At 38.5% G+C, this 27,999-nt stretch overlaps 3 protein-coding genes across 3 annotated transcripts; all 3 read right to left on the bottom strand.

Annotated features, from left to right (window-relative positions):
* Positions 1-186: 186 nt before the first annotated feature.
* Positions 187-20,009, bottom strand: LOC113669231 (cholesterol transporter ABCA5). The gene is made up of 28 exons (XM_089184990.1): positions 18,889-20,009; positions 18,136-18,251; positions 16,996-17,550; positions 16,481-16,797; positions 16,299-16,354; positions 15,395-15,574; positions 14,948-15,054; positions 14,374-14,493; positions 13,464-13,602; positions 13,109-13,199; positions 12,559-12,698; positions 11,636-11,805; positions 11,204-11,392; positions 10,719-11,099; positions 9,887-10,159; positions 9,080-9,379; positions 8,963-9,004; positions 7,701-7,880; positions 6,885-6,976; positions 6,259-6,421; positions 5,224-5,391; positions 4,628-4,800; positions 4,008-4,083; positions 3,626-3,720; positions 2,730-2,846; positions 2,170-2,414; positions 1,251-1,306; positions 187-534 (listed from the first exon to the last, which is right to left on the bottom strand). The coding sequence occupies exons 1-28, from the start codon at positions 19,367-19,369 to the stop codon at positions 427-429; spliced, it is 5,130 nt and encodes a 1,709-aa protein (XP_089041116.1). The 5' UTR covers positions 19,370-20,009; the 3' UTR covers positions 187-426.
* A 2,720-nt stretch (positions 20,010-22,729) lies between these two features.
* On the bottom strand, positions 22,730-26,075 carry LOC113669281 (uncharacterized). Its single transcript, XM_027185283.2, has one exon. The coding sequence runs from the start codon at positions 24,284-24,286 to the stop codon at positions 23,420-23,422; it is 867 nt and encodes a 288-aa protein (XP_027041084.2). The 5' UTR covers positions 24,287-26,075; the 3' UTR covers positions 22,730-23,419.
* Positions 25,903-27,969, bottom strand: LOC113669278 (melatonin receptor type 1B-B-like). The gene has a single exon (XM_027185280.2). The coding sequence runs from the start codon at positions 27,325-27,327 to the stop codon at positions 26,275-26,277; it is 1,053 nt and encodes a 350-aa protein (XP_027041081.2). The 5' UTR covers positions 27,328-27,969; the 3' UTR covers positions 25,903-26,274.
* Between the last annotated feature and the right edge of the window lie 30 nt (positions 27,970-27,999).

Here is a 27,999-nt window from a genome sequence, read left to right as displayed (position 1 = left end):
CTTTGATTCAATCGCCAACAACTCGGGGCATAAACTACACAACTTATTGCCTCCAAGAAATGAACAAAGCTACTGCCTGCGACAACAGAGAACATATAATCTACCACGCTCGCGCACAGACCGCTTTAGACAGTTCTTTGTGTATGCAATGTCCAAAGATGCCTAGCAACAAACAACACGTAGTACTTAGCTAGTAACCATACATATTTTAATCCCATTAGATCCTTATATTTTTATATCACGTACATATGTTTGTGATTAGTTTTAACATTTGCCTATTTATATATTTCTCTGTGAAATATGCAATTCAGTCTAATGACTGCGATGTATTTGTGAATAAACAGTCTATCTATCTATCTATCTCTATCTATCTAGCTCTGGAAAAGGCTCTCCTTGAGATGCAGGTCCTATGCATGACACTCTTAATTACACTGCTGGGTGAGATCCACCATTACGTACGTATACGATCTCTTCTTTGTTATCTTTGGCTCCAGTCCTGTCATCATCTTGTTCTTTTGCAAACTCCAGAAAAACCTGAGGATATCATTGTAGTTAAGCAGTTTGATCAGTCAGTGAACAAAAGCCCATTTTACAGTTGTGTGCTTGGTTGTCAAGCCTTTGAACAGGAGTGAGGCTAAGGGTGACCTTGTTATGATACAAACCTTGCTGCTTTTCAAATGCAAATTATTTTGTTATCATGCTACCTGGATACTGGTCTCTAGCACATCAAGGTCACCTTCAGCCTCACTCCAAATCAAAGGCTTGGCAACTAAGTACACAACTGTAAAATGGCCTCTTGAAACAAGTGTCATATAATATGAAGCAGGGTTGAAAAGTGATGCATTGTTTTTATTTTGAATGAAGAGGCAAGTGGTGATACCATTTTTTCAAATAAAAGCAAACAGATAATCAAAATAAGTAAGTAAAATACGCAGCTAATAAGCTAAAATAGCAGCTGGCAAAAGTCTATCAGTCCAGTTGTGGTTGGCTTACAAGTAGGCCCTTATTCGGGATTCTCTGCCCACAGGAAGATTTAAGATAAGTTGGGGAGGTTAGCTGGGGGTCTGGCACTATTAGTGCAACTGATTGGTTGCAACTGATTGGTTGGGAAGGTAGTGCAAGTTTCCCAGACCATGCGTAGTGGCTGAGGGCAGAGTAAAGGAAAATAAAACCAATCCCCGATTGTATTCAACTCTCAACTAAAATTTGCTACAATTGTTGACCACAAAGGAGCAAGAAAAATTTCATACCTGTTCAAGTGTAGACTGACTGAAACTGTACTCCTCTATCCCAATTTCTTCCTTACCTAAAAAAAAAACCATACAGCTGAATCAGTGAATGAATATGCTATCAAGTTGTTCTTAAAACACTGCTTTAATATTGTTGTTCTCCTTAACCCTGTCAAGCGCTTTGGAACAAACACATTAAGTTACAACTGTGCTGGCATAATCATGAGGTTCTACCAATCTAGCAAAAGCTTCTTGACTGGAACCCTTCTGTAGCACAGCTTAAAATGTCATAGAAAAAGAATACTACCAAATCCTGTCCAATTTGATTCAGGATTTTTGCACAATACTGCTCATTTTACTGAACAAAAAGACTTGTAGTCAGTCAGTGTTTTTGGTGCAGGCTCAAAAGGAATGTTGCAACTCTGTCACAGCTGGTGTGTTTGAGTTCTTGGCTCTTTACAACTGAACACCAGTACACATATTCTCCATACTTTTCTCTATACATTTTGTAAGATGCTAACAAAGAGAATTTGTTAACTAATCAAGAGCTCCTTTGGTTGGTGATATTTCTGTGTAAGATTCAGGGGTAATATTTCAGGGAGAAATTAGATGTTAGTCTCTACAGGTTAAGCAGTTTTGTAGCGTTTGTCCCTCAGCAGTTGTAAGCATATTTGTAATGGCTGTTTTCAAGAGTCTTCCCCTCCCCCACCTGTCCCAATCTGCCCCTTCCTTGATTTTTCTTCCACTCAGATCTAATTAATATTGACAGGGGCCTGGGAAAGGGGCTTATTGCTAGGTTGAGGGAATTTTGCAGCCATATTTTATCTGGGGCTGTCTTGCTACAGTGGAAGGCTCTTGATACTCCAGGAACCCACCTTCCATTTAGCAAAGTTGATGAATGCTATCAGGCCCAATCAATCCTCAAAGATAGACACCATACCTTTTTCAAGCTTAGTAAAGATGACTGATAGTGCCCCAACATCTTCCTTTGGGACCTTGTATATCACTCTTCCACCAAACACTTCAGACTGGGTTGCACCTGGAAGCAGCTCAATGACATAGTTGTGTAACTGCTCCATTGAACCTTCTGGGCATGGACCTGAGGTGTGGCTTTGCTTCAGTTTTAATTCCAAGGTGTAACCACTACCATAAATACTCTTTAAATGTTGTGTTGAACCAAGACACCTGAAAACACAAGAAGTTGAGTTATTGTCTATTCTACAGTTGCATGTTTGGTTCCTAAGCCTTTAACCAGGAGTGAGGTTAAGGTTGACCTTGTTATGATACAAACCTTGCTGCTTTTCAAATGTAAATTACTTTGTTATTATGCTAACTAGATACTGGTCTCTATCACAACAAGGTTGCTTTCAGCCTCACTCTAGATCAAAGGCTTGGCAACTAAGTACACAACTGTAAATGACCTATTATTCAAGAAAAAGGTTAAGGGGACAATAACTCTTCCTTATAAAAGAAAAGACATTTGTTTGAAATATAACTTACTTGAGTTGGCCTTTCACCATGATTCCAATTCGTGAACACAAAGCATCAGCCTCCTCCATGGAATGTGTTGTTAGAACAGCTCCTCTGTTTCCATGGACATTCCTGCTAATGGTGTTCCTGATAATGGGACAGGAAAACAAGAAGCAACTTTGATACAGCAAACTGCCTAACTTTGAACATTTATATGTGAGTTTGTTTAATAGTCGTGATAAGGTCACACAGAGATGTCCAAAGCTGTGAAAGACAAGTTAACACTTGCACTAAGAGTTATAACAATTTCTGTGAGATGAGGGCAAAAACTAGATATTGCCAGAAAGTGGTGTGTCACAAAACATCAGAAGTTATAGCAAGAGCAGCAAATGGTTTGTCGTAAGAAAATAAACACATGACAGATCAATATCAGTATCTGGGCAACTGCCCACCTACCCCTCCCCTAACCCAACATTAACCTTAACTTGTTGTCAATTGACTGTTGTTGAGTTAGGGGAGGGGAAGGTGGGCAGATCCTGGGAGTTAAAGGGTTAAGGTCACAAGAAGAAAAGAAATGATCACCAGCTAAAGAAGCTCTTGCTATAATTTTTAAACAAAGTTTTCATGTCAGTACATTAAGAAATGTACTGTACTGTATGGAGAATTTCCATATTGATGTTAGGTTGTAAAGGATTAACCCTTTACCCACTGACATCAGTAGGCATATTCTCCATACTTTTCTCTACATATTTCTTAAGGTGTTGACAAGGAGAATTTGTATATTAGTTAATGATCATTTCCTTTTTTCTCGTGACCCTAATGTTTGACTCAGGGGTGATATTGTCAGGAGAAATTAGATGCTGGTCACTCCTAGGGGTTAAAGGATTAAACATGAAGGATATAATACAGTTCAGTCAACTTCTTACCATAAGAAACGTCTGGCAGAAGGGTCCATGCCTGTGGAAGGTTCGTCAAGTAGCAACAACTGTGGATCCCCCAGCATTGCCATGGCAAAACTGACCTTTGAGAACAAGAGATATAAAGCTTTAGTATAAATTGACTACCATTCAATAAAAATGCTGCAATCTGATAGGCTTTGTTTCTTGAGTGGAGAAGAGAGGATTTGCTTCATCTTTCTCACTTGCAGTCAACCAGCATTATGACAAGAAGTACCCAATACATAGTCTCCTAAGAGCAACAGTACATTACACCACATTAGAGGAACAACTGAAAAACTACCACTTAATTAAGGATGCACCTGAACAAAAATTGGTCTGACATACATTATTTTATAAAAAAAACAGTGACCTTTCGTTTTGTTCCTCCTGAAAGATCTTGAGTCCTCTTTTTAGCATGCTCAGTAATCCTCAAAGCAGACAAATAACTAAAATAGACAAAAATATTTTTTAGATCAATAGAGGAAAAGAACCAAGTGAAGATACAAAAAGCACTTTCAGAATTAGCTAAGGAATGAATAAGCCTAACAAACTTTGATTTTATAGACTCAGATATCTTTATCCACCACCCTCCCAACACACACACACAACAAAATTCTTGTTTGCCCGAGGCCAGTTCAGTTATCAGATAGATTTATAACCAAGTTTACTGCAAAAATGCAAAAATTGCAAAAATCTAGCTCTGGTTTTGGTTCTTTCCAAACAATGCGACAACTTTCACTCAATTGCAAAATGGCTAAAAGTAGACATGCCAGGCACTAGGTATGAGACAGACACAATGATTCAGTCATTCATGAGAAAGCACTCCTATTGAATATGCAAAAAAATTATTCTTGCTATTATGGCCCTGATTGGAAGAAAGGTGGTTACCTTAAAATTAACCAATAGCTTAAGAAAGAGAAATGTTGCACTCTTATAAGGCATGAATTAAGATTTGCCAGAGGTTATCATCTGTCAGAAAAACAAACTCACTGCTCAACGACCCGTTTGACCTCTCCCCAAGGCACACCACGTATCCTGGCAAAAGCCTCAAGGTGCTCTTGCAATGTTATCATTGGCCAGAGTGCATCTTCCTGTGGGCAAAATCCCATGTGTTGAAATGCCTCATGGGACTGTTTTCTGACATCATAACCTGCTACATAGACCTGGGACAAAGAAGGACAAAACAGAATCTGAGTATTTAATATGAAGGAGCAAATTTTTTTAACACTTACAGGGACCACAACATATTGTAAAACCAGTAATCACACAGTAAGTTGTGAGGGTTAGTACAAAGAGTCAAGAAGAGGTCAAAGTAAAACCTCATTTGCTTTAACCCTCTAACCCCTAAGAGTGACTAGCATCTAATTTCTCCTTACAATATCACCCTTGAATCAAACACTAAGGTCATGAGAATAAAGGAGATGATCACCAACTAAAGAAGCTCTTGATTGTTGAACAAATTCTCCTTGTCAGAACCTAGGAAATGTATAGGGAGTAGTATGCAGAATACAAAAACTGATGTTAGGGAGTAAAGGGTTAAGATTTGCATCAGAATATCACAGATTGAGTAGCTTATATTTATTTACCTTTCCTCTTGTTGGTGGAATGTCTGCTGTGACCATGTTAAGGGAGGTTGTCTTGCCAGCTCCATTTGGACCGAGAAGTCCGAAAACCTCTCCTTGCTCAACACCAAAGTACAGGTCTTTGACAACTGTTTTAGCCTTCTTTCCTGAGCCAAATCTCTTCCATAGTCCCTAAGCAAACACAAATAACACCATAAGCTTTAACTATGTTGATAAAAGTATTACTATCAATAATTGAGTGCAAATCTATCAATTCTTGAAGGGGGTAAGTTTCTAAAGAAACTGTGGTGGTGCTTCGGTGGGAGAGTATAACAGGGTAATTAAGTATTATCAACTGAGTTGACAATGTCAATTGGCCACCATAAGGACTTTGAAACCTGACCTTTTGAGTGTTTGCCTTCTTCATTTGTTCTGACGAAGGGCTTATATGCTCAAAATGTCATATTTCAAACTCTTTACAGTGGCCAATTTACGTTATCAATTCAGTTAATAATACTAAATTACTCTTATCAATTCTTAGCTGTGTAATATTGTTCAGATAAGGGGGAGGCCTTGAAAAGAAGCTCTTTGCAATCTTAAATGACAGATCAAACCTGATTGATTGTCTTGGAGTCTCACATTAAGCCAATAACATTAATGAAAGATTACAATCGTTAAATGCTCTAACGCTCAAGAACTGATTGTTGATTCTCCTCTCTTGCTGTAACATGTACATTTCCTCATAAATTAGTAATGAGAATTTGATGTTAGATCAAGATAACAAGTTCTACCTGATAAGTATGAGTATTCTCATTACCTGCTGGCTGGATAATTTATGGAGAAGTTACATCACTGTTATTCACCTCTGGGAGTTAAAGGGTAAAATTGCCGAATAGGCTGTAAAAATACCTCACCAGTCTAAAAATGCAGCTTTATGGTAAGCAGGATAACTCTGACTGGCTGATTTGCTATTACAGTCATACATAAAAGGATGAACTTTTTGAAAAGATCAAAGTACAAAGTACACAACGTTCCCCAAGAAAACTTCCTCTTTCTCACCTTTACTATTGCAGAAAAGGTAGACTCTTCTATGGAAACCATGTTTGAGACTTTTTCTTTTTCCCTCCTAACATCCTCATCAGTTTCATCCAATGATTGCTTACTTCCCTGTTGCATGAAACTGAAACTTTGGTCTACATGCACATTGTTCTTGTCAGTCATGCTAAAGAAGCAATAGGACTCTGACTAAAGCACTCCACAACAAACAAGAAAAGGAAAGGGAAGGGGGGGGGGGCAAGAGAGCATTAACTTGGCAAAGGTCAATAAAATGCATTCATAAAGGAACCTAGAGGTATCCAATAATTGGATTCTGAGTTTTGGTCCAAGCTGGATTCTTTTGTTAAGGAGCATACCTCTTACTAATCCTTTAGCCCTTAAGAATGACTAGCATCTAATTTCTCCTCACTATGTCACCCTGAATCAAACATGAAAGTCATGAGAATAGAAGAGATGATCACCAACTAAAGCAATTCTTGATTGCAAAAAAAATTCTCCTTGACAGCCTCTTTAGAAAAGTATGGAGGACAGTATGGAGAATATGCATACTGATGTCAAGGTGTAAAGGGCTAAAATTACACATTTTTACAGCTATCTGCTATCATAAATTAATTAGTACACTTCATTACCTTTTGGAACACTTGCAACTCACAGCACCACCAGTTTTATGTTGGTCCAAGAGATAGATCAGCCCAGAAAACAGAATAGTATGAAAAACAGGCTGAGAAACGACAAAATAGAAGAGACATCAATGCAAGACATGATGATCAAAACTTCATGTCAGATTTCATGTCAGATGCATACAACTGAATTCCAATATTATGCCATCCCTCTTTGACTTGGCCCCTGTTTAGAGCTTTGAGTCCCTCCACACAAATACTCCAAATTGAAATTGTCCCCCCCCCCCCCCATACAGCTGACTGGAAATTGTTTTTAATTAATTGTAGGTAAATTATTATCAAACATTTAGGCTGAGTTGTGTTCAGTTCAAATAGTACTTAACATGTAATTGAGGGCTTGTCTCATTTTCCATTTTGAAGGTTGTAGTTTTTTAAACCAAAGAAATGCATTCTGTAAATGCAGTATATTCATTACAGCTGGGCGGGAATTTAGAAGAGAGACATTGAATCTCATTTTTATTTTCTCTGATTTTCTAACAATCCCCATAACCCCCCCCCCCCTACTTCTACACAAAACAGCAACTGATCAGAATGCCCAGGAAACAAATATGCCCCCACCCTTCCCCCCTCAATGCATTTTTTTAATATTAAACATAAACAGGAACCCTCCTGACATAAAAGCACAATACTGTAGCAGTAATATAATGCAGTTGAGCAATGGCCACAGCACAGTGCTTAAGTACACTGAAGCATATCTGGTAATTATGATACTCAGAGTGCAGGAATAACATGGTTCAGTGGTGAACCACTTAAGTAAGAACGTACAGCAATCAATGCAGCCGGGATGCCATTGTATTTGGTCCACTTAAAGTAGTTGCTTGCAGTGACTTCTACATCAACAGATTGACCACCAGCTCTAAATGCTGCTAAAATTGACTCAAACCTGTACACCTGAAAAACAGTGATTAAAAGAGAAATGTAAAGGACATATTTTACCAAGTGAGTCTTCATTTCAAAGGTAGAATAACAGAGAGAATGATGAGTCTGCATGTGAGCCAAGCAGCTCAGGCAGCCCAAGCTCATCTGGGTTTCCTTATAATGAAGCTACTAGGAGTATTACTACTCCCCTCTGGATGAGAGGCCAGTACATCACAAGGTTACCCCCCACCACCAGCATCTCATTAGCCCTTCCCTGACAATTTGCCGATACCCATTTATACTTCTGGGTGGAGAGAGATACTATGAAAGTTAGTGTTAGTGTTTTTCACAATAACACAACACAATGACCCATTCAGGTCTCAAACCTAGACCTGTTGAGCAGGAGTCCAGTGTGCACTGACCATAAGGCCTCTACATCATCCAGCATTGATCAGTTGGTTTACAATGTGTGAAGGAAATTTTTGCAGAAACCCCTGATTTCAGAATCAAAGCCAGACCACAACATTAGGAGGTGGGAGGTATGTAACCTACTTGGTAACCTGGGGCTGGAACATGGCAGTTGGGCATTCTACAACCTGAGCTAACAAAACAGCGAATGAGGGAGTACATACCCCATTGCCAAAATGAGCTTGTGTAGATAAACTGAACACATGATTTGTTCCATTGTGCCACCTTGCAAAGCCACCTTTATTAGCCCCGATGAAACAGTCATGATAGTTGATGATAGTTTAAAATAAACTATTGTGCATGTTTGAACATACACTATTATGCACTATCATCAGCTATCATTAACTTCCATTTAGTTTGGACATGTTCAAATTCAACATGATAGTTGCTGATAGTTTTAGCTGTTTGAACCAGCTGATGATAGTGAATGATAGTTTTTTGGTTGACAGTTTTGCCAAAAGCCAGTTCAAACCAAAATGGTAAATGGTAAAATGACTGAAGTAGCCATCAAAATTTTGCGTCTCGTAACTCATTCTATTCATCACCTGGTAGGCTTTATAAGTATCTTCAACTTACTACCTCTGGACCAAATTTCAAATGCCACCAAAATTGCTGACCTTAGTGTGTGCTATTATAATACTTGTTTATAATTATGCAATCTCAATGCATGATTTTGTCAACTACTATCAACTATAATGCACCATTTGGAATGCAAACATGACAGTCAATGATACTGAAAAAAAGTTGAAACCATAATCGACCATGATCGACTATGGTAGCCATTTTTGAATGGGGCTTAACAATAAACAACCATTGATTATCATCATACTTACAAAGGTGAACACATTTGGCAAAACTTGCTGGGAGACATCCCATGCATTGAACATAAATGACATGAGATACGAGAACAGTATCCCAGCAGGTATGTACAGGAGGGCTGCAATCACTAAGCAGCCCATAGCAGGGGGAGGAGACAGTGAAGGCAGCTGAAAGGCTGGTATAAGTATCAACATCAGTATCACTGGAATTAAGACTACAATGCCATCAGAGATAAGAAGCTCCAGCCAATACACAAAGGATGATACTCCAGACACCCTCAGTAAATGGCGCATCTTCATCTGCAAGACAGAAGTAACATTTATAAACACTGTAGGTGTCATAATTAAAAGGTGACAATAGGCCTATTATTGAATTGAAATCTTTTCAAACTCTCTGTGTTGTAAAATTTTCTTTTTTCCTCAAATTTATTTAACCTTTAGTGTATTAACTATTAACTACACCACAGATGATTACCAGAATTTCTCACAGAAAGCAAATAAATTTAAAGTAACTTGAAATGACATTGGTTTTGCAGTTTACTATTTTCTATGACCGGTCTAGAATATTGTTGTTGCCTTTTGAGAAAATCAAATGCAAAACTAAAATAACTTGTAATGATTCACACTGGTGTTGAAGGATTTACTTTAAAATTTAATGAATCCTTGTGATATCTATCCTTTTTCTGATTGGCTGATGAAATAACCTCTGTCAGTTTTGTGTAGCAACAATCATCCAAAAACAGTTTTATCACGAAGACACATAAACAAACACAGAAACCGTTTAGTTATCCATTCCTTCGTTCTCACCTGCCGTTCTGCTACAACCAAAATTCCAAAGCTACCTGGAATAATAGCGAGAGCCATCCCAATGAGAAGGATTGACACAAATGCTGTGTTGTCATAAGTCCACTGAGGTTTTAGGTCAGGGAAGGCAAGAATGGTTGACTCCAGTGGATAAGGTGTTTTGTTTTGACTTTTTAGAGCATTCATGTGTAGGATAGATCCCAAAATGTTGATGCCGACAGGTACACTATGTACAGCTGTGTCGTTGTAACGCATCTCAAAGCTTGATGAAATATCCTGAAAGGCAGTGCTAGGCAATGTGAGTGACACACTGACAAAAACTTTCTTGATGACCCTTTAACCACAGAGAATGACTGGCTTCTAATTTCTTTCTACAATATCACCCTTGAATCAAATGCAAAGGTCATGGGACTAAAAGAAATAATCACCAATTTAAGAAGTTTCCCATTGTCAAACAAAACCTCTTTTTCAGTACCATAGCAAATTTAAAGAGAAAAGTGGGAGAGTATGAATATTAATCTGGGGTGAAAAGGTTAAGTAATAGGAATTAATGCATACTAATTAGGTTCTTTTTATTCAGATATAAATTCCAGAGCCTTTTTCTAATGAATGGGCCATTTCCGAGATGCCCCAAGCCTATGTTTCAAAATGAGGCACAGTGAATGATGTAGGAATCAATTTACATTCTCATGCAGATAAAATTAAATTTTACATATGAATAGGGGTTTCACAGCAAGTTTCATTTTTGTAGCGAGTGCCCTTGGAACATGGATATGGCCTACTATTTTGAAAATGTGGGTCAAATGCTCTCACCGAAATGCTTTAATTTACTTACGCTGGATGGCGACAAATTGTCTGCAGGAAACTTGAGAATGTTAAATCCCAAATTGTACAGATCATGTGATGACTTGCTCAATATGCTACTTATAGAAGACACCAACATGGTGCCAACATTATAATCACTCAGGTACTTCATAACATTATCCATAGTTTCTTTGGTTGAGTTCTGGAGAAGAGCAAAGGAGGCGTAACTCTCTTTACTTCTAGGTTTCAGATACATCTCAGGTGTCAGTTTGAGAGGCTCCAAACCAGTTGCTGATTGGCTGTCATTCTTGGCTCCACGTAAAATTAAAAGACCAGATATCATGAGAATTGGTGGAATAATAATTTGGAAAAATATCTTGGCTGGTGTGCGGATTGACATTAACCAGCGAATCTGGAAAGAAACAGAAAAGTAAAGCTCTTTAAGTTCAGCCATAGTATCAATGCAAATCCAGAAAAAAGAAAATCTGCTCTGGTTTGTGTTGACAAGTAGCATACCCACAGTAATCCTAAGACTTGTTGTTTTGCCTTCCAGACTAATTTCTGTGAATCAGCCATCAGCTCTGTATTATTCAGTTCCACTCCTGTGTTATGAAGGGCATTGAAGGATCCAGAAATCCTACTGCCTCCATCTTCAATGTTGACAGCATCTGAAGGTGCCAACAGATTTGCTCTACTTTGATCGAACTTTCATAAAAAGACAGAATAGAAAGGATATTAAAATGGATTCCTCTAAGGTAAAGGAAGGCAATTTTCAGTCACAGTAATGCAAAAAAGGTCAAACATTCAGTGAAATTCAGTTTTTTAAGCACGTTATCATGGGGAAGACATAAAAGAATAAAGACTCTGGAAAGCTAGTCAACCATACAAGCATGCCCTGCCCCACCGTTACAGTATTAGTTTCCAATTTTAAATGCAAGGATTTCTTACTGTTTCTTGTGCATCATCTGTTGATTTTTCACTCTCTTCAGAGGTGTCTTCTAATCGAAGAAATACTTCTTCTAGAGTTGTCATGGAAACACCATAACTTGTCACACCTAATAAAGGGGCAGCACAGCCTTCTGAACTGTCATTGTTGTCCTCAAGTGCCTTGAGTAGATCTGGAATGCATGTGAAAATTGAGTGATAACATATCAATAGGAAAAGGTGTCATCAGGGAAACATCTTTCATATGCAGACACCCCTAAGGGTGTTCATGACAAGTTTACACCACTTGAGTATTACAGCCAATAACATCACAGCTAAACCGACCAATCAGTCTACACAGACCGCACCTAAAACACTCTACTGAAACACTTTTTTACTTGATTCTGATGATGACTTCTGCTAAGGTTGTCAAAATGTCATTCACCAATATATCCACAACAATTCTTGTCTAAGCTACCTTCACTCAGATGCCCAGATTATGCAATCAGACAGACAGGTTTCTAATAACAATTACTGGCAGTGATCAATTTTGGTGTTGATAATTGCCTAATAGAAGTGTCTGTAAACCCTTTAACCGCAAAGAGTGACTAGCATCTAATTTCTCCTTGTAATATCAACACCAAAACCCATGAAAGTTTTGAGAACAAAGGAAATGATCATAAACTAAAGAAGGTCTTGACTGTTAAACAAATACTCCTTATCAGCACCTTAGAAAAAGTATGGAAAACAGTGTGGAGAATATGCATATTGATGTTAGGGTGTAAAGGGTTAAAACAATGGGTTCATCTCAGGGTAAATATGGGAAGAAAATTAATTCACAGCCCAGTTAGGCTTAGTCATTATTTTTATATTACAAGAAAAATACCACCAATTGAAAGTAACTTGAAATCGGCCATTTGTAACAGGCAGTAATTCATTAATTTTACCTGGAAAACATGATACTTGTTCCATAGGAAGAGCAAATGACATTTCTTTGCCATGGTGACGGATAGCATCTGCACCTTCTACTTTGCTTTGAACAAGCTCAATTAATGGCTGAGTATTACAATTCTCAGCTAGAGCCATACTGAAGGGAAAAAATATTGTTACTCAAAGAAAGAGAGTGCTCTGCACTTGTCATAAAAATTAAAACCAGTGAGTAAAAGTAATCACAACAGCCAATTGGAAAAATATATCAGGAGTCAAAGAGAACTCAAAACAAAAACTAGCAAACCACTTTAAGTGCAGGAAAATATGAAAGACCAAGTCCAACTTGACTTAACCTTTTAACTCCCAATATCAATACAATATCAAGCAAACAAGTGATGAGAATAAAGAAAAATATCAGTAAGGGGAGGATTTACCAAATTTTCCAAAACAAACATTGCCGACAGTAAGGAGAATTACTAAAAATGAGATCTTGGGAGTAAAAGGGTTAAGAAACTCAAGACCGAAAGAAACTATATGGTAACATTTAACCTTCTGGTCAATACTTACTTCAAATGATATCCGATTCCAAAGCGATTCTTGAGAAAAAGCGAGCTTCCTGCACAGCGCAGTTTTCCTTTAGATAAAATAGCCTTGTAATCTGGGAGTATAGAAACACATATTCATTTATTCAGCATTTGAATAATTATTCGATCCTGATATAAAAATTCCTGCTGAATTTTTTTCCCCATATTTTAAACAATTTTTGATCAGAGAACCATATGGAAAAGAGGGAGGGCTTTATAAAAGAGTGTTCTGCAAAAAAACTGACGAATTAAGAGCCAGTCAAAGCAGAGATACAAACCACAAGGAACAGTTACTTGTTACAGTCAGATATCAGTTAATAATTAAATAATTTATTTACCAGCTAAAATGTCAGCCTCATCCATAAAATGTGTTGTAAGGAGAACCACTCGGTTCTTACACTTCTCTTTCAACAAGGACCACATGAGTCGTCTTGAATATGGATCCATTCCACTTGTGGGTTCATCTAAGATGACCACCTTTCAATTGTGTACACAATAAATATCAAATATGATATTTGAGTTGCTTACACAAGTACACTTGAGTCCTGGTCAAGAATTCTGATTCCAAGCCTGGACCCACAAGGGTCACTGAGTTGAAGCCTATTGGATATGACACTATTGATAACTCTAAAATCACCTTTCTCTATGTGGGGGTTAAACACTGTCCCACAGTCACTTGGCAGAATACTTAAAAGGAAGGATTCTCTGTTCTGAGGTCAATTTCTCAAAAGTCCCTGTAACTAAACGGGGCCAGAAGCCATATTTGAAATCAAAATTTTAAGGTTAGAGAAGCAGGTTCTGACATCTCAACCAGTCCAGCTTGTTTCTTTGGCTGATACTTTTGAAACCCCCATCTTAAAGAAAACCAGAACAGCTTTTAATTACCTATGAGAAATGGGCCCCTGGACTAACATCCTGTCTGATAGAAAGGCAATATTTCATGGATCAAAGGGTTGACCTTTAATTTACTCCAAGGAGAGATGGAAACGAAATTTCTTGAAACCACATCACTACATTTCCATGCAGAAGGGTGATGAGAAGACAGAAAAATATCAGCTACTGTAGGCATATGGTTTGATTAAACACTAAAAACACAGGACTAGAATGATCAGGAAAACAAGGCAGACATTAAAGAGAATTGAAATTTTGATATTTGTCTTCTGGAAAGGTCAACAGGGGTTGGGTTATAGAAATGACATTGGGTTTCTCATAACACTTACAAGTTAACAAATACGTACAGGTATGTACCTTTGGATCTCCAATGAGTGCTATGCCAACACTTAATTTCCTCTTCTGGCCTCCACTCAAATCTTTTGATAAAGTGTCCCTTTGGTCTGCCAAGTCAATTTCCTTCAACAATGAACTCACCTTGAAAAAAGTGCAAGTTACTTGATATCATTTCTCTGCATTGCATTACGCATCTTTAAAATTCATCACTTCACATGATTTGCAGATACACAGATTGAAAGAAATTGTGGCTTTTCATCTACAGCCAGAGGTGATTCAAATAAGGCAAATCATTTTCTCATGAAAAATTAGGGAGTCCTATCATTTCTCTCTTTATCCTTCTCAAAGGAAGCAATTTAATTTCTCTGTAGAATAAATGAACCACTATTTTGGCAGTATCATGAAGAATCACATGTGTAAGGGTATCTGAAAAGCATCATTACTCCAAAACTGGCCTGTGGCAGTTGCAGGTTCCATTCTAAAGAAAAGGCCTAGGTAACATCATAGATCATGTACTGACTTGTCACTAATTTATACAAGTGGCAAAGATTTTCACATGCAACAGAGATTTGTTATATGCAAGTAGCAACTTTACCATGTCACCTCTCTGCTCCACTGGCACTTCTTTCAGGCCAGAGTAGAACTCTAAATGTTCTTTCACTGTCACAAAGTCAAAGAGTACATTCTGCTGCTGACATACACCTTGCATAAAACAAAAGCAAACAAGATGAAAATTAGTTATATCTAAAGGATCATCAAACACCACACTGATAAGACACGGTCAAAACCAAGAATACTGACAAAGAAAAATGTATTAAATTTCACACTAGGTAGGGTGATTGCATTGATGTTGGTATCTAAGAAGCTGCTCATCTACCCTTCCCCTAATTCCACATTAACCCTTAGTTGTTATCATGTAGTTCATTGATGTTTGGTTAGGGGAGGGGTAGGTGGGCAGTTGGTCAGATATTGATACTGATCTGGGTTATCAATGAGAACTGGTTGTCAGAGAGGGAAAAATACACTTAATTTGCATTCTCACCAATGCCTTTTCTTATTTCCTGCATCTGATTGGGGTCGGTGATGTCCTTTCCGTAGACAGTGGCATAACCCTCAGTAGCAGGAACCATTCCTGTCATCATGGCTATCAGAGTTGTTTTACCTGCTCCATTGTGACCCAACAGTGCAGTCACGTGACCTTCATATATATCCATGCTGACCCCTTTAGGTGAGACACAAAAGTTTTCATTAAGGAGTCTCAACCTGAGGAGTTAATCTTCAAAGATAGAAGAAAGTTGTCTGTTTCATTTAAAAGGGAGAACTGCATTTGTTAGAAGTTTACATGCTTTCAAAACTGACTGACTATAACTATATGAGTGAACAGCTGACTAGCTGACTGAAAAAGTGACTGACCTAATGCTTGTCTATTTATGTATTTATATGACTGATATTTGGCACATCTCATGTTCACTTGCCTTACTGACAGATGGACTGACTGACTGACTGTGTTAAACAACAATCTGATTCTTGAATGATCGACTGATAACTGTCTATCTACATGACTACTTCCTATCCTGCTTAGCTGACTGACCATCTCATGACTGACTGACTGATGGACTAACTGACTGACTAACTGACTGACTAACTGACTAACTGACTGACTGACTTACTGACTGGTGACTGACTGACTGGCTGACTGGTGACGGACTAATTGACTGACTGATGACTGACTGGTGATTGGCTGGTTATTAACTAACTGACTGACTGGTGACTGGTGACTGGTGACTTACTGACTGCTGATTGACTGACTGACTGACTGGTGACTGACTGACTGACTGGTAACTGACTGACTGATGCCTCACTGACTCACTGACTGACTGACTAACAGACAAACAGACTGACAACTCACTGACTAACTGACTGATGATTAGTTTAAGAGCTCTTACCATCAACTGCAACAACCTCTTCTTTCCCATGGTAAACTTTCCTCAATTTGTGAATGCTGGAAGAAAAATACAGAAACAGAATACAGTCACAAAGTAAAATTCATTTGGCACATAAACACAAGTGACAGTTTTTCTCTATCTCATTCAAGCACTGTTACAATAATTACACTTGTTTGTAATACCTTATAACCTCACTCCCCTGTAAGTCTGCTGGCATGGCCTCAATATCTTCAGATGCCTCCTCCACTCTTGCAGAAAGCTGTCTGGAAGGTGCTTTCTGTTGCTCCTTCTTGCTACAGATACTTTTCCAAAAGGATGGTGTAAAAATGAAGTAGGGGGGCCTATGTTGACCATACTCACCAGGAATCACTGCATCAAAGTACAGAGCCAACAAAAGATACAAAACAGTGTCCACCAGCAGCATCAGAGTGGGATACATGGATGGAAAACTCCCTTTGGTGGACCAGTTGTCAAAGTTCAGACCTTCCCCTTCAACAGCCTAAAATTTTAATATGGAACAATTTTTCAAGGAACTGTGGACAAACCAATATCTTCATTCATCTATACTTACTTCTTCAATTTGAGACAAGTGAATGTCTATTCTACGTATGAGTTTTAACATCCTAATAGTTCTTTAAATGCATTCAATTTGCAAATAATGGTGTGAGGAATGAGAAAGAAAATAACATCAACCTACCTCATACAAGGCAAGAGCAAATGCTGTTGGTGAAAAGAGTGACAATAACCACTTCACCACATTAGACACTTCAACAAGGACCAATGGTATGGCAATGGTAGCAAGAATTGTTGTCACCAGAGATGCAAAAAGGCCAGCACTCTTGGCACTTTTGAAGAATGGTGTGAACATGAAAGACATTGTGATGATGCTTAAGCCATACAGGTAGCAGATGATGACTATAACAATATAGTTGCTATTGGAAAATATGTTTCCCAGTATTGTGATTGCATTCAAAATGAGGACAGCTACTAGCATGATTACTGCATATGTAATAATCCATGACAACCAGTATGCGATATCAGAAGTACCCATGATCCTCAACAACTCCTTCAGTTTAAGTTCCTTCTCTTGCACTAAATTGACAAGCAGTACAGTGATGTAAGGTGCAAAGGCCATGACCATGTATATCAAAATAGTGATAGCAAACCCTCCTACAGGTTGCTTGTAAGATCCCTTTGGCATCATCTTTGCCTGGATGTCTGGGACATTGTAGTGAGATAAATTCACCTCAACCTTTGACAAGAAAAATATCATCAATCGAATCACTTCCAATACTTAAAGCAAGTCACAAGTCAGAGGATTAAAATTAAAATTTGTCTGAAAATAACCTTGTATACCTTCCAGAAGTTCTTCTCTTTACTCACTATGTATGGCTGACACTTAAATTAGACAAGTATTGCATTATGAAAAAAAACACAAGTGATTTTTATATTCTATAATCAGTCTGCTTACCATCCCATTTTCCCACACAATGTTGAAAGATTATTGACTACTTTAAGTAAACTGAAATACAAGCTATGTATAAAAAAACACTAAGGCAGATCCAGAGGTGATCCAGGTAGTTTGGTTGAACCCCTGACACTGAACTGAAAATCATATAAAACATGCAATTCATTGTTTGTTTGTTTGTTTTTTTTTTTTTACAAGTATCCCTTAAAACACTGGAAATAACTTTTTTCAAGACCTTTCATTCAACATTCTTGGCAGGGGCATGCCTCCTGACCTTGGCAGAGGTATGCCTCCTTTTTTGGAAACCCCTCCTCCCCTAACTAATTCCTGGGTCCATCCAAGGAAAAATTATATATCACCAACAATTACCTTTGTAATAGCAGCATCAATTATTGTTTGCAGGGTTGCTATTTTCATTACAATATAAGAATTGGCAGGGCAGCCACCCGAAAACAAACTGTCGACATCATGACATTCACCTAGACCTAAAAGAAGGAAAATAGTAAAAAAATTGAATATTTGTGTTAATACATTTTCAAGTCACAACGCTCGACACAAGAATGATATCCTACCCCACCCACCCCACATATTAATTTAGGCTGACACAATTTTTCACCCAATCATGTCAAAATAATCTCATGAGATGTATGCTTGAAGTAGGAACATTTCATGGGGGGAGGATACTATCTTTTCCTAGTCTAGATGGGTATGAGATACCAAACAACCAATCGTTTTCAGGGCCATGGCCTCTAAAGAGGGTATACAATGTGAAATTTTCACGTCCTTGATTCTTTACTTAAGAGGTTTGGAGAAAAGGGAAATATTGAAATCAAAATATCGATGTAAAATTGCTTATTTAACAATACAGGTTAATTTCGAACGAACAAGAAAGCAACATTCTGCCTGATAGTTCCACCTGCTGAGCTGACTAGTTCACATTTCAGGTGGTGGGTCAATGTTTCAGGTCATGGAGTTTAGATTTGAATACAAATGTCACCCTGTCATACTGCTTTTAGAACCACACCTCTTAAAATATTCCGCTCCTGATATAAGCGGTTGATCTCGTAGATAATCAATGAAAATAATGCATTCGAGCATATACATGTATGTAGCTGCACTCACCGACAAGTTTGTTCTTTGGTGAAGGGAGTCCTACCGGGACGCGAAGTGTGTAAGCAAGTCCTTTCTCTTTACCTTTTTCGAATTCAATCCCCACAAGAAGGTTGGTGTGCTCCTTGTAAAAGGCTAGCAAACTGTCTGTACTGTTAAACTCAAGATAATTCGCACCGTCCTTCGAGGCGTTCCTAACTATCTCCATAACCGGACCGGCACTTGCGAGATTGTTGGTAACGTAGCCGATATTTGGCTTGGAGCCCGCATTTCCCTGCGATCCAGCCAGTCCCATGCTGGAAATGTTCGCTGTAGGTATTTCATTTTCTCCTACAGCTGGTTTTAGCTTCGTCGGGATGGTTCTTCTTATGATCACCAACAGCACAATCCACCAAATTGGGATGAGTATCTCTTGCAAAGTTTCCCGCTTGTTCCGTTTTTTGATGTGGAAATTTTTCAGAACGAGGTATTTAGTTTGTTGTATAATTCCCATTATTCATTTGTCATTTAGGAATCACACAAGTGCTTCTAACAGTAATCGAACGTGTCTTCTATCCGAACAACTACCAACTGTCAACAACTACTGATGGCACACGCGTGACGGCCACACAACTCGCAGGGTGACGCGTGATCGAACCCAAATTATCGGTGTCCTCACAACGTACGTGATACGTGTTTGCTATTTTACAAGCGCGTGACACAAATACTGCGTGTGTATCAAAAATAGTTAAGGTGACGTAGACGTCTATTCAATTCGTACGCAAGCCTCTTGAAGCCACGAGTGGCCGCAAATTGAAAGATAGCCAAATTAGACGTAAATAAAGACCTAAACGAATTCAAAAACCACGTTATATCCTTTCCTGACATAAAGATAGTTGCCGTACAGAAGGAGATTGGGCAAAGCTTTGACATAAATATTGCCCGTATCTCAAAAAATAGTTAAGATGACGTAGACGTCTACTCAATTTGTACGCAAGCCTCTTGGAGCCACGAGTGGCCGCAAATATTGAAAGATAGCCAAATTAGCAAAGTTCTTAACAGTTCTCACGAGATAACTAATGGGTCATGTATGAGTTCAAACTACGAAAACATTGTCAAAACTACGACTACTGACTTATTAAACAACAAACTTTATAACATAGCTAGTAAATTTGTGTTATCAAATTCAATTGCGCGAGCGTGCTTCATATTCCTATTGTGCACGCTCATGACGTCAGCAAACAAATCCCTCAACAAAAAAGTTTTCCTTCGGGTTGAAAATGTTATAAAACAATTGATTCATACGTCAGCTGTGCGTTCATCGAGATATGAAGCACTTGGGAAGTTTGGAGAGCACTCAAGAAGCTATAGTTGCTCTCGGCTACGCCTCGAGCAACTCTTACGCATCTTTCGCGCTCTCCAAACTTCTCGTGTGCTTCATATCTCGATGAACGCACGCTGACATATGAACCAATTGTTAAATGATGACTATGATGCCCAGACGAACACCTCAGATGTTGAATTGGAAAAATAAAAAATCTTCGTGAACATCGAAGGTGAGGAAAACAACAAGCTATTGGATGAAGAGGATACTCAACGAACCAACTTGAATAGTAAATACGTAAGTTTGACTCTTGTGTTAAATATCCTGATTCTTTATTTTGTCTTTTTCTAAGTTCGATACTTGTAAAGTACGATTTGATATTACGATACGAAGCCCGACTAAACACACTCGGAGCGTTTAGTTTCAACAAGTCGACTTTATTTGACTGGCAAAAAGCAATATGACAATAATAATAATAATAATAATAATAACAATAATAATAATAATAATAATAACAATAATAATAATAATAATAATAACAATAATAATAATAATAATAATAATGGTTTATAAACAGATCCACCAGGTGGCTCGTCCCTGTTAAAATACATCAATTACATTAAAATAAAAATTTTTAAAAAGTGAAACGCAATTCATTCCAGGATAACAGAAACGTTGGATGCAATATAATTTTTAATAATACATCCGTCAGGTTGAAAACTTCCATTACTAGCTTAGCGTACTTACTCCTTTTTACGTAGCGTGAGGTTGGTTAAAAAAAAAATTATCCGTGATTTAATAGAAAAATTCAGTGTGATGTGTGATTGGAACCCTCCACCCCCCCCCCCCCCTTTGCCACCGTCTTGCTAGAGAGCTATCTACGTGTAGCCGTACCCTCCCCCGAAAGTGAAACGGAAGGTTGTCTCGCCTCCGTTTCACTATAGGGGTGGGGGGAGTGGGTACGACGACACGAAGGCTACTAGAGAGCAGCCCGTGAACCAGAGATTTGGTCTGATGGGGGTAAGGCGTTTCGGTTTGGCCCATTAAAGCGTAAAATATAAACCCAATACAACATGTATGACACTACTACGCAGTTTCGTACATGCAACAAACTCGTCCATTTTTCGCTTCTAAATAGAAAATTTACAATTCTTTGAATAAAGATTTGGTCTCGAAATATTTCTTGGTCGTTTTTGCTCTGTCATTTATTCATGGTTTTCGGGTAGAACACTATCACTTGATCAACCCGAAAAAGGTGTAATAAACCTTTTTTTTTTTTTTTCAAGCACAACTTGTATCTGCATGTTTTGATATAAAATAATAGTTTCATGCTTTAACTGTCCGTATATCAAGCTATGGATGCACATGGGAAGTTTTGAGAGCACGCAAGAAGCTAGAGTTGCCCGGGGCCCAGCCCCGTGCAACTCTTACGCTTCTCCCGTGCTCTCCAAACTTCTTGCGTGAATTCATAACTCGATATACATACGCTAAGCATGGAGCAATTATTTATTCTTAAAGTGCAAGCAGGAAAAGCAGGCTAGCTATTGACAGTATTCAGGGTACAGAATTTACCTCTTGATGAACTTTAACATCAAGGGAATTTTTAAGAAGTTTAATCAGAAGCCCATCATCAATTTGCCGGCATTTATGCTCGATGCTCTGACTATAGCATTATGCGCAAAATAATGCCAGCATAATCTGATCCGAACTAGTGAAGACCCACGAATACAATGCCCGATGTGTTCCCTCCTAAAACATGCTTTTCATCTTTTGCCTGCAATGATAGCCACCCTTCTTCAAACAAGTAAATTTCAGAAATGTAAAGAAACAGGAGTATAAAGGGGCAGGCAATTGGATGGAAAACAGTGAAGAAAGCACAAAGTAGTATAACTGGACAAAATTGATTACGACTGCAAAGGATTGTTGTCCATTCCAAGCGATCTGTTCGTAAAAAAGACTGAAGGGCGGCCTGATTGAGGAGCTAATTGAGCTCGAGTCCAAACTCGTTCCCAGGGTCTCTCTTCCTTAAGCACTCGTTAGAGCTCATTGGTTCTGTCGCTCCTGGAGACAATAAGAAGATAGACCCTGGGAACAAGAATGGCTGTTGTTGGGGAAGTCTAAGGAGCAGAGAAACTTGATGATCTTGTCAGAATAGATGACTAATACCTGTCATACCTTGACCTAGCCCTGTTCTGAATGTCACCTAAAGTACAATTAGTTTTCAATTCGACTTTCCGCTTTACATTTGACAGCGCATGATCACGTGAACATCTTTCCGTGACCTCTGCAATAAACGTCATTTCGTGAGCGCGACAAACTGTTGTAATGCAAATATACTTAAGTGCTTCGTTTGAAATTTAAATAAAGCATGTATTTGTCGACAAAACACGCAATAAAGCCCTGCTATTAACGTATCCAAGCAAATTTTTGCTCCGTAGATACTAACCAACTCTTGATTAGAGTTTTTTTAAAGATATTCAGAATTTTCGCGCGGACGTTTTACATTAACCGTATTCTTTTGACTTATAAAACTGATAAGGTTATGAATAGTTATTACAAAAAAACATTTTATTCATTTGAATAAACGTTTACTTTGGATGAGTTATTTAATTCTGAATTGAAAAACACATTCCAGTCATTTCTTGCATGTTGGTAGAATTTTCTCGACAGCCGATTTTCAAATGTATTGAAATTATTGCACGAAGTATTCAGAAACATCTATGTCTAGAATTGATTTTATTATTCCAATATCCTCGTGTTATTATCTTGATTCTTGAATAGCAATCATTTACAACTTCCTCAGATTTTATTTCTACCTCGTTTTATTTAGATTCACTTTTTGTTTTTAAATTTACATTGAGTTGTTACGAGTTCAATTTTTTGAATAAGTTGCTTTCTTTTTTTCAATAAAGCAAAGTTATTATTTATAAAACACATAATAAAAATTCATAACAGCGTTTTCCTGTTTCCTTTGTCCTGATCTTCTTCATCGTTGTTTATTTTGCCAGAAGGCGCATTATCTCTTTTTTTCTTCCTCGTTATTTCGTGTTGTGAACTTCCAAAAACCTGGCATCGATTAAAGAAAACTGCAATGGCTTGTGTCGAGCGTGAAATGAGAAGGCGCAAGACCTGAATGCAAATGAACAGCCTCCTTTCGTAACAAGAGTACTTTCGATCGACGCAATATCAAACCACTTGTTCTTTTTCCATTACAATTTATTTCTTGTCGTTACCTCGTCTTTATGAGGGTAAAGATCTAGCAGATCGGCGCTGTTGATGCAGTTTCATTGGTTCAGTTGTATCAGACCTTGAACGCCCTCTCTTTCGTAGATATCGGCAGTAGCGAATATCATCAAATGAATGTTCGCCGCCTTTTGTTCGCTTCTTAAACTCTTCGTCCTTTTTAAAACTCCGAACATGAGGTTTAAAAGAGATGCCCTTCGTTATGGGTGGTAGATGGGTTGGTGGAAGTTTTAGCGTCGGTCCTAAGCTGAGTTCCTCTTCGTTCAAGTCGAAATGGCTTGGCGGTGGTCCAGATTGAGGTCGCTCGATTTGATTTGAATCCTCAGCTGTAAGAACCCGCTGTTGAGCTTTCTCCATAGCTTGTTTTTTACTCTGCAGATTGCTGTTTGCTTTCTGTAGTCCGTGCAAAGAGAAAGTGATTGGTTTTCTGCCCACTCGCTTCTGTTCAAAGCTTACAGTCGATTGGCGTCTGTCTAAAGCTGGCGCTGGTTCGGATTTTACGCTTTTCACTTCGGATCCGTTGTTGTTTGGCTGTTGTTTAGAAGACTTTAACAACACATCGTATACATCTTTCAAAGACAGCGGACGTGGCTTAAGTTGCGCGGAGGCTCCTTCCTCTGTTTGAACCGAATCGGAACTTGATAGATTCAATGACGTGTTCCGCAGCACGTCGCGTTGCTTCAAAAGTTTATTGCGATCATCTTGAGCTCCTTTCACCCAATTTTTCCTTTCCGTCTCCAGCGCAAGCCTGACTTTTTGCCAGTTGTGCGAGGCGCGGTTGTTTTTCTGCCGCAAATCATGGTTTGCTCCTCTAGCTTTCACTGCAGGCTCCACATGTAAGCTCTCTCGAGGCGCGCTAGCCATAACTTGTCAAGAACAGAACGAATGCAAACGTCTGTATTTACGTCTGGATTCTACTCGACACTCAGGATCGACTTAATAAGTCTTTGTGCAAATAAACCTGTTGATTGCTTATATTACCCTTTCCACCGATCTCTACGATAGATTGTTGTTGCGTTAGTCCGTCGTTTCTATCAAAACACGTCGCCAAGCTTCGTGGGGGAGAAACTTGTTAACTCAAGTGGCTTACTTTTTGTTCTACTTCTTTCTTGCGTGCATTTTTCACAAAGCCCGACTATACAATGACCTTATAGAGCTAAATTAATTACGTTAAATCGTTTCACACCTTACGTAAAGGTTGCTTTGTTATCCGTGCATGTAAATAAGGTGCTTTGTTGAAAGCCACTGATCTCGTCAAAACAAAAGGGCAATAAAGGCTTGCTCTTCCTTTTATTTCATTCCGTCAAATGACAGTTTCGAAACATGACGCTACTTTTTAAATTTTTCTCCTCTCCAATAAGTTAATTACCAGCTTCGTTGTCAGTTGTAATCCTTTTAATGACGAATTTGATTAAAATTGTTAATTAACGATTGTCTGTTAAGTCGTCCGTGGCAAAAAAGCTTAAAGAGAGCGAAACTTTCTCGGAATATTTCTGTTCTAAGAACTGTGACGTAGCCTAGTTCTTGGCCGGGTCCAGGCTGCCTTCTTCCGAAGAGTGAGGTAACGGCCTGGGAGCTAGCCGGCAAACCACGTCTTTTAGAGTCCTTTCTCTTACGTCATTGAGTCAGGAAGAGAGAGGACCCAAAGAGTGAGGTTGCAGCTGCCACCTTTTTATGTTCCTTCCTTATTTTTACATCATCCGTGGTCCATAACTAAACAACCTCGCAGCAAAATGAAATGCCATGCACTTCATGGCTTTGTAAGACATTACATGGGAATTACGTTTGTTTCACTGCACTTTGTGATTTGTCTAGTGCATTCAGAAATGTAAGAGTGTGATGCTCTTGGCAATTTTGCCATTCCTTTTCATATTGCCATGCTCCCTAAAATTTTAAATTTGACGTTAAAGCTTGCACTCAATTTATCTTCATCCCAAACCATATCACGAAACACAAATAGCCATCGATCTTCAGACTACGTATCCCAAAAAAGAGCTAACTATTTCCTTGTGATGTTTTTAAGAGTATGCCATTTATACATTTATCCTAAAAAAGAGCTGATCTTAATATTAAGATAATATATCAGAGAAAGAGAACGAAGACATAATGTCAATAAGAAAGAAAATTGAAATAAAAGCTTGCCTGTAAGATATCTTTACTTCAACTCGAACCGATCTTAAACTAAACTTTTTTTCTGGTGACGTTTGATGCCGAGAGAAAAAACAATTGTAATATGCGTATTTTATAGTTACTGAGTGTCAGATGGCTTAATTTATTCTACCTGAGTTAAATTAAAATGTCACCTGAATTAAAATTGATCACGCTAAAAGACCCCACAAAAACGCCGAAATTACCACTTCCATAAGTACGAGTGCCTTAATGACGCAAATTGAAGCTTCTTTTCTCTATTCTGTGCGCCTTATCCTGCATTTTAAAATGTTAAAATACTTGAAAAAAACAATTAGGCATACTTTATAACGTTTATGTGATATTTCATTTTAATCGATTCCCAGCATCACACAGTTAGAAAAACATTGACGCCAGCGGTGCTAAAAAGATTGACGATAGGCGCCAGATGTCACAACAGCCAAAAAACCTATCTTACTAACATAGACTATTAATAATTTAACAGCGATGATCCCAAATAAACTAAAAAAAGCCACAATGACAGAAACTCCACGGAAAAATTCTAAACATTGTATAGTATTCAACAGCCAGCTCAAAGACAAATTCTAAAATGTAAATCTACCCAAGAGAGTGTTTCGTTGACTAACCAAACTCCTCATTTATAATGATTAAAACTGCAAGTTTTGAAAGTGTCTGTGTTGTTGCTTTCTCTCCTTTTTTTTCCTTTACTTTATCTGTCTCATCTCAAGAGTTACATCCTCTTTTACTTTTATGATACGATTTTCAACTTGAATACCTTTGCGGTAAGACCAGAACTTGAAGGCCGCCAAGATGCGCAAGTACTCTATGCGAAAGGAACGATTCATGACGCCATAAATGATTGGGTTGAGAGAGGCGCTCGTGAAGGCGAAACAAGTGTAACTCACGTACACTTGTCGTTTAAGTTTCCAATCTGAATTAAGAAAGTCGATCAAGTCGATTACTACAACAGGCGTCCAGCAAACTAGAAAACCTGTCACGACGACTAGAAGAGTGTAAGTCACGTTAACTTCGTCCACTGATAGGCACCGGTTTGTCGATGGCTCAGATCTGCAACTACTTCGAAGCCGAAAGATGAAATTCAAATTGTGTTTCCGCACCTTCATGAACACCCTGGTATAGCACGCTATGATTAAAATTAATGGAACGGCTACGTACACGAGGACCAAGAAGGCTCCGTAGCCTTTAAGCAGGCTTTCTGAGTTGTGTGCGCACATAGCCTTTGCAGGATGGAAAGAAAATTCGTGTCCGGCAACGACGTAAGGAAGGGGCGCGAGGAAAGCGATGATCCACAGAATCGCAATCGTTGCTCTGATTTTCTTTGCGTTGAAAATTTTTTGATAGAGCGCACGAGAATGCACAACTCGAAAATACCTGTTTACAGCAGTAACGGCGAGAGTTTCGAGGGAAATTGCACACATAAGGAGAATCCAAAAACCCTGAAGCTGACAAAGAAAATTATTGAACGGCCATCGCCCAACAATGAGAGTGGCTACTGAAAATGGAATTCCCAACAAAGAGATAAGAAAGTCGGAGAACGCCAGAGTTATGATGTACAAATTGGTAACAGATCTCCCAAGAGATGGATTTTTTATGGCGGCGATTCCAAGCAGAAGATTGCCGGCAAAAGACGTTAGATTGATAAGAAGCATCATAAAAGATTCTACGAATCGGATTGCCGATGTTCGACTTTGTAATTGTCGGGAGAACAATTCTGTAGTTGTAAGCGTCGCATTCATTGCGTCCTTTCAACTTTCTTTTCTCTGTGGTAGTGTGCGTATGAGAGCATGAAGTCAAATAATCCAAATCCAGCGAGAAATTACATTTGGGGATGAATTGTAAAGCCATAAAAATTGCCATCCATTAAACTGTCAACTCTGCATTATAACGAGCACCTGTTTAACTCTTTTATTATCAGGGGTGACCAATAAGTAATTTCTGCTTGCAATGTTGAGGGCAGAAGGATGAAAACATCAGCAGGAGATTTTGTTAAACCCCAAATTTGATGCTACGATAAATTTGACGGATAAAAACTTGTTGAAATGAATGACCAAGTCCCTTACTAACCCAGACCGAGAATTCTATCAGAGCACTTGGAATACTGCGATCCTCAAACATCAGGCCCCGATTGTTCGAAGGTTGGATAACGCTATCCACTGGATAAAACTCTATCCGGTCGATAACGCTATACGTTTTGCTATCCGGATAGCGATTTATCTGTTGGATAACGTTATCCGCATTTCATACAACTGGGCCCAGCAGGAGATTTTGTTTACCCCAAATAACAAGAGCTCTTTGATTATAGGAAATGTATAGCCTTAACCCGGTAATAAAACAAGTATTTAGCTCTTTCTACATGGGTGTTTCGCTTCTTTTCAAGGATCGCGGTCAACTTTTCTTTTAACGATTTT

This window comes from Pocillopora damicornis, chromosome 10, assembly GCF_964200805.1.
Source record: "Pocillopora damicornis chromosome 10, jaPocDami1.2, whole genome shotgun sequence".
Taxonomy (NCBI): domain Eukaryota; kingdom Metazoa; phylum Cnidaria; class Anthozoa; order Scleractinia; family Pocilloporidae; genus Pocillopora; species Pocillopora damicornis.
Note: the sequence above shows the minus strand (reverse complement) of the source record. Positions and strands in the feature narration are given on the sequence as shown.

Coding starts and splice junctions, on each gene's coding strand:
- LOC113669231 (XM_089184990.1), bottom strand. CDS start 19,369: ATGGGAATTATACAACAAACTAAATACCTCGTTCTGAAAAATTTCCAC. Junction 16,798..16,995: donor TTGCTCTTGCCTTGTATGAG/GTAGGTTGATGT, acceptor TTAAAATTTTAG/GCTGTTGAAGGGGAAGGTCT. Junction 15,575..16,298: donor AGAGGTTGTTGCAGTTGATG/GTAAGAGCTCTT, acceptor TCTCACCTAAAG/GGGTCAGCATGGATATATAT.
- LOC113669281 (XM_027185283.2), bottom strand. CDS start 24,286: ATGGCTAGCGCGCCTCGAGAGAGCTTACATGTGGAGCCTGCAGTGAAA.
- LOC113669278 (XM_027185280.2), bottom strand. CDS start 27,327: ATGAATGCGACGCTTACAACTACAGAATTGTTCTCCCGACAATTACAA.